This window comes from the organism of the source record quoted next (genome assembly GCF_019968985.1).
Source record: "MAG: Porospora cf. gigantea B chromosome Unknown PgB_NODE_800_length_10866_cov_132.449, whole genome shotgun sequence".
Lineage (NCBI taxonomy): Eukaryota > Apicomplexa > Conoidasida > Eugregarinorida > Porosporidae > Porospora > Porospora cf. gigantea B.
In genome coordinates, this window is record NW_027179267.1 from 55 (window position 1) to 10,643 (window position 10,589).

Sequence of the window (10,589 nt, forward strand, 5' to 3'; positions counted from 1 at the left end):
CAGGGATCATCGCCCCGCCAGTCAGCACTCAATTGTCGCCAGAAAAGTCCGCTATATGCTTGTTTGATCATCCCAAAGTCACCCAAACCCTATCAAGAGTAATAAGTATTCTCATTCTAGGTCGAACGGCACTTTATTCATCTCGTCCCCGCACACCGTCTCCCTAATCAGTTACGGTGAATAGTCGTCAATGCCAGTCTGCAAGAATAGCAGAACTGGACGCCTCAGACAAATGCCTAAATCATCAGAGTTGCCCATTGTCCCTCGAATAATTTGCTATTTTCCGACGTCTCATAGTCGGAGCTTGTGGGGTCTTAAATCTGGATAACCGCTGCATGGACGTCAAAACAGAGACAGCCTTCTTTGGCGGGGAATCAAGGCCGGAGCTCTCGGCGTTTGCGTCCGAGATAGATGTAGACAAGGACTTGGAGGGCTTAGACGAGAATCTCTCGCAGGAGGATTCCTGGGTGGTGATCAGCTCCTTCTTCGAGAAGACTTGTTTGGCAAGTCAACAGATCGAGAGCTTTGACAACTTTATCAAGTACCAGATGCAGCAAACAGTGGACGACTATCCTCCGATCGAGGTGCGACCTGTGTCACAGTACAGGCCTGAGGACGACGTTGACTCTGGAGTGGTGTATCGTCTGAAGTTTAGTCAGTTGTCGTTGAACAGACCGAGCATAGAGGAGAAGGAGGGCAGTGTCAAGCACCTATGGCCCCAAGAAGCCCGACTCCGCTCTCTCACATACGCTGCCCCTGTGTACGTGGACATTGAGCAGGAAACCTGCCGGACCAACTCCAACGGAGAGAATGTGGTGGTGGATAAGACCACCTACCAACGTGTAGCTTTGGGTAGGATCCCGATGATGCTCAGGTCATCCTTCTGCTGGCTGAACTCAATGCCTGAGCGGGATCTCTGCAATGCGGGTGAATGTTGCTTTGATCAGGGCGGCTACTTTATTGTCAACGGCATGGAGAAGGTCCTCATCGGCCAAGAGAGAATGGCCAACAACTTCGTCTACGTTTTCCAGAAGAACCAGCCGTCCAAGTTCAACTGGATGGCGGAATTGAGGTCGCAAGAAGAAGGAATGCAGGCGACGAGCCCCTTCTCCGTGAAAATGCGGACCAAGAATGATTCGTCTGCCCGATCAAAGAGTCAAGGCCAGATCGTGGCCACCATAGCTTCCATCCGATCTGAGATTCCAATTGCCCTGCTGTTCAAGGCGCTGGGATGCGTAGCGGATAAGGATATTCTTCAGCGCATCTGCTATGACTTCCGTGATAGGCAGATGCTAAATCTCCTGAAACCCAGCTTGGAAGAAGCTCAGATGTTCTCGACTCAGCAGGTCTGTCTCGACTTCATTGGGAAGCGGGGCCCGACCATAGGCGCCTCTCGAGAGCACCGAATCCAGTATGCCCGTGAGTTGTTGCAAAAGGAGATGCTGCCGCACGTCGGGACCGCTCCGGGATGTGAAGGCCGCAAGACCTGGTTCATAGGCTACATGGTTCACAGATTGGCATTGGGCGCCTTAGGCCGTATCCAACCTGATGACCGAGATCACTTCGGCAAGAAGCGCTTGGATCTGTCGGGGTCGTTGATGGCGTCATCCTTTGGTCAGCTATTCAGAAAGATGGCCAAGGAAGTAAAACGCTACTTACAAAACCAGATCGATCATGGCAAGCCCTTCGACATCGCAGGTGCCGTTCGTACATGCTCGCAAATCACCCAAGGACTGCAGTACCAATTGGCAACCGGCAACTGGGGTAAGAGCCGAGATGGATCTGTGGTCCGATCCGGTGTGGCTCAGGCTCTGAATCGACTGACCTATATGTCCGCGATGAGCCACCTACGGCGGCTTAACACACCCTTAGGACGCGAAGGCAAGATAGCCAAGCCCAGACAACTGCACAATACCAACTGGGGCATGATCTGCCCCGCCGAGACTCCCGAGGGGCAGGCTGTGGGCCTGGTGAAGAACTTGGCATTGATGTGCCAGATTTCCGTGGGAAGCGTGCAGGATACACTTATCGAGGTTCTGGTGGAGTTTGGTATGGAGACTCTTGACGAGCTACCTCCCGACGTATCCATCAAGGATAAGGTGAAGGTTTTCGTGAATGGATCTTGGTCAGGGTGCTACGACGACAGCGCTATGCTCGTCAGCGTCATCCGCGAGCTGAGACGCGACTGCTCTATTCCTCCGGAAACCTCGATCGTTCTTGACGTGCTGAACAAGGAGATCAAAATTTTCACTGACAGCGGACGCGCGATGCGTCCTCTCTACGTCGTGAAGCAAAACAAGCTGGTGATCACCCAGCAGCACGTACAACGACTGACCGACGCCAGCCAGGAGTATGGGTGGCCTGAGCTTTTGAAAGAAGGGTGCATTGAGCTGCTGGACTGCGAAGAAGAGGAGACTAGCATGATATCCATGTTCATCAGCGACCTCAAGAACTCATCCCAGTACTGTTCCACCTATACCCACTGCGAGATTCATCCTGCCATGATCCTAGGCGTATGCGCGTCCATCATACCCTTCCCGGACCATAACCAGTCCCCACGTAATGTGTATCAGTCAGCAATGGGAAAGCAGGCAATGGGTGTCTATGCTACCAATTTTCGGGTACGGTTTGACACGACGTCACACGTGCTATACTACCCTCAAAAGCCACTGGTGTGCACAAGGTCCATGGAGTACCTTCGGTTCCGTCACCTACCCGCCGGCATCAACGTCATCGTCGCTATTATGTGCTACACGGGTTATAACCAAGAAGATTCGCTGATTCTGAACCAGTCGAGCATAGATCGCGGTCTATTCCGTTCAGTATTCTTCAGGAGTTATCAGGCAGAGGAGCGCCATCAAGGCTCCGTTAAGATCGAACAGTTCGAAAGGCCAGACCCCTCAACTTGTTTCGGGTTGCGCAGAGGTGACTACTCGAAGCTGGACAGTGACGGCTTAGTGGAACCCGGTTCCCGAGTGCTGGGAGACGATATCATCATCGGCAAGACGATGCCCATCCCATCTGATGAGCTCGAAGGTTCCGTTCAGAAGAAACAGAAACGCGACAACAGTTTGGCTCTTCGGTCCTCTGAGAACGGGGTGGTGGATGAGGTAATCCTCACAGTGAACAACAAAGGATTCCGCTTTGCCAAAGTACGAGTTAGGTCGGTTAGGGTGCCTCAAATCGGTGACAAATTCGCCTCCCGCCACGGCCAGAAAGGCACAATCGGGATCACCTACCGTATGGAAGACGTTCCGTTCAACCAGGACGGCATCGTACCAGACCTCATCATGAATCCACACGCCATTCCGAGTCGAATGACAATTGGGCATCTTGTGGAGTGTTTACTCGGAAAGGTTGCCTCCTTGCAAGGAGGGGAGGGCGACGCCACGCCCTTTACCACGCTGACAGTGCGAGAGGTATCCGCACGTTTGCAAGCCGCGGGATACCAAAAACACGGGAACGAAACGCTGTACAACGGGCACACGGGCAAGCGTATACCCTCCAAAGTCTTCTTCGGACCCACATACTACCAGCGCCTTAAACATATGGTTGACGACAAACTGCATTCCCGGGCCAGAGGACCCATCACGATGCTCACGAGACAGCCAATGGAAGGTCGGTCTCGAGAAGGCGGTCTGCGATTTGGGGAAATGGAACGTGATTGCATGATCTCCCACGGTGCAGCACATATGCTCAAGGAAAGGCTCTTCGACCAGTCAGACGCCTATCGAATCCACGTCTGTGACCTCTGTGGCATGTTCTGCGAGGCCAACCCTCTTCAGCAGATATTCCAATGCCCTGCATGCCGCAACACCAACCAAGTCTCTCAGATCTTCCTTCCGTACGCTTGCAAGCTGCTTATGCAGGAGCTGATTTCTATGCATATCATGCCTAAGCTGGTGCTGTCTGTGGCGTAAGCAGGTGCGAGGTGACGTGATTACGAATTCACTGCTGCATAGACCGACGTCGTCGAAGCAGACACTGAAAAGTTGTTGCGTTGTTCTAGCAGTTATTTCTGCTACAGGCACAGGTTGTTCTAGTACATGCAACAGGCCACCCACTAAACTTTTGCACGTTGCTGATTACCAGGCGCCGTCGATGGTTTTGCCCACGTGCTCCACCATCGAAGATAACCCAGGTGATATGAACGTCGGCGCTAACTCCGGTGTCTTTTCCCGTACATCCTCAGCTTGAGCCTGAGTGGAGACGCCAGACAAGACCAGCAGTGAAGCCCGGCAATGCTTCTGGCCGAAGGCAATATCAGTGAGAAGGTTGTCGCCGATCATGAGGGCCCTGCTGTCAGAAGGACTATACGCACCCACCTTTCAGGGTCTACCCCCGCTGTCTCCTGCAAGTAGTGAATCATCCACTTCTCAGGCTTGCCTGCGTTGACCGCTGAGCGACAGCAGGCCGACTCCAACCAGGCGATTTGAGAGCCCGCCCCTGGAACATGTGACACCCACTCAACCAACCCGCCTACCAGGCAAATCATACATCTGTCCGGGAAGGATGACATCCTTGTTGGTAACGATAAAGGCAGTACTACGATCCTTCAGCAACATGCTAGCGTAGGCAACCTTCATGTAGTTGAGACGATGATCATAGCCCATGACGACAGCCTGTATAGTGTGGTCGGGTTCAACCGTGAGCATTTCAGCGGGGGATGGGAACGTATCATTAAAGGAGTCAGAGTCTACAACTTCGACGTTATGAAGTGTCCTGAAAACGAAAATGAAGACACAGAAAGATGGAACGAGATCAAGGTGAATAATAGACAACCATACAACAATAAATAATAGAGAACCTACCGAACACCCTGCTTCACAGCTTCACTGCCAATAACGAACACCTTCCCCTCAATATTCTGTGCTTTCAGTACGCTTGGCACCACAACTGACGGACAAACGATCGAGGAAAGCGGGAAGTCTGGAAGAGGTGATCTCCACCATGACTCGAGGCCTACCTCCGAAACCGCGCGCCTTCAGCTTGTTGACGAAATGGGCCGGTTCTTGCAGTGAGTTGTTCGTCGCGAACAGCACTTTTTTCCCCGCAGCGACCAATGTTCTTACGAACTCGGGAGAGCCACTCAGAGTGTTGCTACCTCGCCACAGAACACCGTCCATGTCAAAGATGTATGCGTCAAATGCTGGCTGGACAAGATTACAATCACCAACATTTCCCATCAATATCTGAAAACACAACGTACCAGCAGCCTGTGTGTCAAAGCCTCTGGCGTGTCGAGCATTTCAGGGCACAGAGATCGAGGCATTTTTAGCGATATTCCCAGAGTTATGCAACGCAATCATATAAGTTCTGCTACATTCATGGGCATCTCGTCGATCTGCGTGGAGTAGTACTGCTCAATGTCTCTCAGAATTCGGATATCCTCGCTTTTGACGAAGTTAATTGCTACGCCCTTTCGTCCGAACCGCCCTGAGCGGCCTATTCGATGAATGTATAACTCGCGGTTCATAGGGAGGTCGTAGTTGATCACCAGGCTGACCTGGCTCACATCCAACCCTCGACCCCAAACGTCGGTGGCGATCAGAACTCGCTTTTCTCCAGAACGAAACTGCTTCATTATTGCGTCGCGGTCCTTCTGCAGCAAGTCACCATGCATACTGACGACGGTGAAGTTCTGCTCAGTCATCTTTTTCGAAAGCCAAGCTGCTTTTTCGCGGGTGTTAACGAAAATCACCGCTTGGGCGATCGTTAACGTGTCGTAGAGGTCCGTGAGGGTATCGAACTTCCACTTCTCCTGCTCCACAGCAACGAAAAACTGACGAATGCCCTCGAGAGTCAACTCGTCCCTCTTGATCAGCACCTTCAACGGATTCTCCATGAACTTGCTCGTAAGCTCGAGAATTTCTCGAGGGAGTGTTGCACTGACGAGTACCACTTGCGTCTTCGGAGGGAGATAACGGAAGATGCCGTACACAGCGTCCTTAAACCCACGATTGAGCATCTCGTCCGCCTCGTCAAGTATGAGCATCTTCACGTTGCGCGTAGCCAAATGCCGCTCCTCGATCATGTGGGTTACACGACCTGGGGTCCCGCTGACGATGTGCACGCCGGCGCCGAGGGCCTGGATGTCGTCGGAGACTTTCTTTCCGCCAATGCAGCAGTGGACCTGCACGCTGAGGTAGTTACCGAGTGCCAAACAAACCTTCTGCGACTGTTCAGCAAGTTCACGAGTGGGGCTGAGAATTACCACAGCAGGGTCTCGGTCTGCAGGCTTCACAAGCTGGAGAGCTCCCAGACAAAACACGCAAGTTTTGCCGGTTCCACTTTGGCTTTGGACGATGACGTCTCGTCCTTTAAGAATGGGCGCGACAGCGCGAGCTTGAACCGCAGATGGCCGTTCAAATCCGTAAGCTAGGACACCCTTCAAGAGGTCCTGCTTGAGACCCATATCCTCGAAACATTCCACGACGGGGCAGGCTTCACTGGCATCGAAGTCGCTCACCTCTTTGAGTCGCGACATCCTAAATCTCGATTTCACACGGAACTGCTCCAGAGGATAGAGAGGGTTGGAACACACGGTAGAATCAGGTGGCACGTAAACACACCTGAAAACACACCATATCTTCCCAGCAGTCTCAAAATAGGTAAATGCCTGGCACGCCCTTCCTTGACCCTGAGGAAGTGGAGTCACCCTACTACATGCTAATGGCTTCGGCGGTATTCTCTCAGCCTCAGACTTGGGAGCTCACTGGGAGAGCCCCGGCAATGGTGGGTTTGTCTGACCGTTTTTTCACTCACAATTCCAGCTCCGGTTTCCGGGAGGCCAGCCCGGCCTCGCGGTGCCCTGTCTGCACGACGACTGGACCAGATCACCTGCCCCGCAAACGGTTGACCGGAGTAAGCCCGTTCTACTGGTGCTGTCTGGAGGGCGGGCTGCCGTAGGAGATATACGAGTGGGTACGGACGTCGATTCCAACTTCAGGCCCTGCTGGCCAGCGCGTGCGCAGCCTGTTTGAGTGCCTTGCTCTGTCTCAGTCGATACGGAGCCTGGGAGTTACGATGGGACACAGAGTCGTTATGCAGTGAGTATTCAGCTAGAGTTTTAATACTTCCAGGAACGTCAAGGTCTGTGGTGCTGTATGGTGCGGCTGCGGTGTGTGTTGTGCCTGTCGCCGCTCTCCAGTTGGATTTGAAAAGCGCCTGTATGGTTCTCAAGGTGAGTGCGCTGCATTCGTCGAACAGATCTTTGCTGACGTGGCCGTCTTTTTAGGGTTTCTAGTAATCTCTCCGCCTGTACTCTCTCGCTTTCAGGATCTATGCCTTGTCGCTGCCCTGTGGAGCACAAGCATTTTTTGCCGTCGCGTTGAGCGATGCTGGGGGCGGGATTTCGTGGTTTGGCCGGCACATGAGTAGTTCCAGCACAAATGGAATCATTTAACGGCGTCGCGGTTTCTTTGTTAAGACTCGCGTTTCTCGCCAGCCGGGAATGGGCTTGTCGTAAGGGCTAAGTTGTCGAGGTGCCGGTAGGATGGGCATCGTCTCCGCGATTTTCTCGACGTCTGCTGCCAGGAGATTGGGCTTGAGCATGGTGCAGAAATTGTGTGCTCTGTGTACCTGTGCAATAACAACCCTTCGCAATAGCAACCCTTCGCAATAGCAACCCTTCGCAATAGCAACCCTGTGTACCCTTCGAAGTCGACACCGTGGAACGAATGCGAGTTACAACAAACAGACATCATGAATTCTGAGACTACAATCATCCGACACGGTAGCCACACGAACCCAATCAGCTTTCAGCAGCGTCCATGACATCTCCAGAATAGGTCCGGTGTGTCCAGTCAGAATACGAGAGCACTTGGTGCTCGCAACGTTCCAGAGTCTCGCCGTGCAATCGAGGCCTGCGGAGAGTATGAATGGAAGATCTCCGAGCCACTTAGCCTGGACAACAGCCCACTGGTCCTCCTCGTAGTCGTGGTCCAAAGCCAGCGACCCATGCCGGAATTCGCAGCGAATGTCTTTGACCCCGAAATCCCAGACGCGGACGACACCGTCGGCCGACGCGGAGCAGAACGCGTTTCTGTGAAATCCTACGTCGTGGACGAGTCCCCGGTGGGGTGGGCCAAAACTGAGAAACTTACCATCGGGATTGGTCAAACACACAGATCCGTCCTCCGCGCCCGTGACCAGTGCGCCAGTATGTTCGTGCACATCCAAGGTTGTGACAGGCGCAGAGTGGAATTCTTTCTTGCGAGACTGCTCCTTCAGTGAGCGCATCCGCCATTGAGTCTTTTGAGTAGACACCTCGAAACACTGCATCGAGCCGTCTAGAGAGCATGAAACGACAGTCTTCCCGCCAGCTCCGAAGGCGAGGCCCGAAACTACGTCTCCGTGACCGGGAATCGTGTGCATCAAGCTCCCGTTGGGGGCGTAGAACATCCAGATCTCACCGGAGGCGGCGCCCACCAACAGTACAGGGCCTTTTGGATGCCAGCGGATGCACTCCACGTCGCTGGATGGACCTTCAAGGTCGTGGAGGTGCGCAGCGCCTTCCGCTGAAAGCTTAATGATGTTCGTGGAGCCGTCGAGCCGCCCAACCGCCAAGTACTCTCCGCAGGCACTCCAGGCAAGAGTCGCAACACTCTCTTCTCTTTGCAGAGAGAATAGAAGCGAGAGCTTCTGATTCTTTACGTGCTTTCTGTCTTTGACGGATCTCAACACAGGTTGGAGGTGCTCTGGCACATCCTCATCCGGAATCTCTAAACAGAATGGCGTGTCAGGGTCCGCCTCCACTCGAAAAATGCGGACGCAGTCGTCTTGGCCGCCAACAGCGACCACATCGCTCATTGTTGGGTGGATCCTTACCGAAAACAGCGGCTCCTCACTGTAGAATACTGCAGACGCTGTATCAGGCATATCCGGGAGCCATGTAGGCACCTGGACCTGCTCGGACGCCTCCTCGGGCTCTTCCTCGTCTGGAATGTCGGTCATGTCGACCATACTGCCTTCGGCTGGGCTGCACTCTTCATCGCACATGGGAATTTGGGGTTTGCCAAGTTTTTACTGAAGTGAAGGTCAATCGAAATGCAGATCACTGTTGCTTGCCCACATCCTCTTGAATTAGCCTCAAACACCCCCACAGCCCTTGAAGTACATTGGTGTACGTCTTAAGCAGCATAAATGGGCTCGACAGCACCATTAGCCCCTTCACGACAGCAGTCAACTGCTTGCCTTCCACCAGACTCAGCACATAAAGAGAGGTAAAGAACACCTCGTAGGATACATGGCACAGTCCCATCCCCCAACGCTTGGCATAGTACCACCGAAGCACATTCCATTCCGCTGGGACGTCCTTATGGTAGGTTCCAGTGCGAGCAGATGCAAGCGTGTGAATCCAATGACCTCCAATGTCGAGGTATGCGAAGGCCACTACCCCCAACAGGAGAGAGGGCCACCTCGACACGATCGCTAAGTACAAAAAGATAGTAGAATGTCTGTCGATGATCTGATCGAAGACGGCTCCAAACTCAGTGCATTCGTTAAACATACGAGCAACAACGCCATCCGCTATGTCGAGAACCTGTGACGTCAAGTAGCACACGACGAAAGCAGGCCTGTATCGTGCACGACCAGCTCCTCACCAATTGTTCCCCGCGAAAACTGAGCCTGATACCAGCAGTCCTATTCGGACATACCCAATGCTGTTTGGCTTGTTGAAGGCGACAGATCTGATGGACATTAAAATGGAGGGTTCTGTCGGATCAGCGACGTAAAATGAATGGACACCCAAGCAAGCCTCGATTCAACCAAAATAGACACTCAAGGTTGGACGTTATGGTGGGAATGGCCTCCAAAAGATTCAAAGGATCAGCGACGTTATATAGTTGGAATGGCCACCAAAATAGACACTCAAGCTTCGATTTCGAGCTCACCCGCCTTGATTCTCTGCTGGATATCCTGAGGAGCCTCGTTGTCAACCTGACAACCAACAGCCATACAAGTGCCTAGGATCTCCAAAACCGTACCGCTTAGCTCTCTGGAAGGAATCCCCTTGCCCGAGTCTCTCATGGTCTTCGCAATTTCGAGGACGTTATCCATAGTAATGTTTCCGGAGTGCTTGATTTCCTTGACCTTCTTCCTGTCGCGTGGGGGTTCCTTGAGAGCTTTGAGTACGAGAGCGGTGCTGGTCGGGATAACACCAACAGTGGCCTGCCTGTTCTGAACCTTCAGCTCCACCTGAATCTTGATGCCCTTCCACGCAGCAGTCTGCTTCGCAATGTCGTCACCGATCTTCTTGGCGTTGAGTCCGAGCTTTCCAACTTGGGGGGCCAGCACGGCAGAAGAGCCGACTTCGCCTCCATACTGTCGGAGGTAGACGTAAGTCACGGCGTTCGGGTCGAACTTGGGGGCCATTCTCTCTGCCTGGCCTAGAAAGTCACTATTTAACTGGCCGTTTTGTCCTAGCGGACTATCGTGAAGGGGCTAGCAGATCATGCTTGCGCATCTGTTGCGATTTCAGATTCGTAGAAGTCACACGACAACAGACAACGCACATCAGGCCACTGGAGGGGTGAAATTCGGGATGGTAGGCGCTTGAGGGAAGGTAAAAATAGTAGTACTGCCTG

The 10,589-nt window shown here is 53.0% G+C and overlaps 7 protein-coding genes across 10 annotated transcripts; 2 read left to right on the forward strand and 5 right to left on the reverse strand.

Moving 5' to 3' along the window:
• Positions 1–335: 335 nt before the first annotated feature.
• KVP17_003146 (uncharacterized protein) lies at positions 336–3,920 on the forward strand (the record flags this gene model as incomplete). The annotated part of the gene is made up of 1 exon (XM_068520123.1): positions 336–3,920. One exon carries the CDS (start codon positions 336–338, stop codon positions 3,918–3,920), a length of 3,585 nt encoding a protein of 1,194 aa, XP_068371722.1.
• Positions 3,921–4,085: 165 nt separating this feature from the next.
• On the reverse strand, positions 4,086–5,126 carry KVP17_003143 (uncharacterized protein; the record flags this gene model as incomplete). 3 transcript variants are annotated; one of them, XM_068520118.1, is made up of 5 exons in its annotated part: positions 4,086–4,299; positions 4,326–4,446; positions 4,484–4,722; positions 4,812–4,929; positions 4,967–5,126. In XM_068520118.1, 5 exons carry the CDS (start codon positions 5,124–5,126, stop codon positions 4,086–4,088), a joined length of 852 nt encoding a protein of 283 aa, XP_068371717.1. The 3 variants fall into 3 exon arrangements, with proteins under 3 accessions (XP_068371717.1, XP_068371718.1, XP_068371716.1); XM_068520119.1 differs by lacking the exons at positions 4,326–4,446; positions 4,484–4,722; positions 4,812–4,929; positions 4,967–5,126 and having other exon boundaries at positions 4,086–4,289; XM_068520117.1 differs by lacking the exons at positions 4,086–4,299; positions 4,326–4,446; positions 4,812–4,929; positions 4,967–5,126 and having other exon boundaries at positions 4,467–4,655.
• Positions 5,127–5,305: 179 nt separating this feature from the next.
• Positions 5,306–6,487, reverse strand: KVP17_003144 (uncharacterized protein; the record flags this gene model as incomplete). The annotated part of the gene is made up of 1 exon (XM_068520120.1): positions 5,306–6,487. The coding sequence occupies one exon, from the start codon at positions 6,485–6,487 to the stop codon at positions 5,306–5,308; it is 1,182 nt and encodes a 393-aa protein (XP_068371719.1).
• Positions 6,488–6,615: 128 nt separating this feature from the next.
• Positions 6,616–6,909, forward strand: KVP17_003141 (uncharacterized protein; the record flags this gene model as incomplete). The annotated part of the gene is made up of 1 exon (XM_068520115.1): positions 6,616–6,909. The coding sequence occupies one exon, from the start codon at positions 6,616–6,618 to the stop codon at positions 6,907–6,909; it is 294 nt and encodes a 97-aa protein (XP_068371714.1).
• Positions 6,910–7,686: 777 nt separating this feature from the next.
• KVP17_003140 (uncharacterized protein) lies at positions 7,687–9,000 on the reverse strand (the record flags this gene model as incomplete). The annotated part of the gene is made up of 1 exon (XM_068520114.1): positions 7,687–9,000. The coding sequence occupies one exon, from the start codon at positions 8,998–9,000 to the stop codon at positions 7,687–7,689; it is 1,314 nt and encodes a 437-aa protein (XP_068371713.1).
• Positions 9,001–9,055: 55 nt separating this feature from the next.
• On the reverse strand, positions 9,056–9,703 carry KVP17_003145 (uncharacterized protein; the record flags this gene model as incomplete). Of its 2 annotated transcripts, XM_068520121.1 has the most annotated exons (2): positions 9,056–9,578; positions 9,606–9,703. In XM_068520121.1, the coding sequence occupies 2 exons, from the start codon at positions 9,701–9,703 to the stop codon at positions 9,056–9,058; spliced, it is 621 nt and encodes a 206-aa protein (XP_068371720.1). The 2 variants fall into 2 exon arrangements, with proteins under 2 accessions (XP_068371720.1, XP_068371721.1); XM_068520122.1 differs by lacking the exon at positions 9,606–9,703 and having other exon boundaries at positions 9,056–9,511.
• Positions 9,704–9,873: 170 nt separating this feature from the next.
• On the reverse strand, positions 9,874–10,377 carry KVP17_003142 (uncharacterized protein; the record flags this gene model as incomplete). The annotated part of the gene is made up of 1 exon (XM_068520116.1): positions 9,874–10,377. The coding sequence occupies one exon, from the start codon at positions 10,375–10,377 to the stop codon at positions 9,874–9,876; it is 504 nt and encodes a 167-aa protein (XP_068371715.1).
• Between the last annotated feature and the right edge of the window lie 212 nt (positions 10,378–10,589).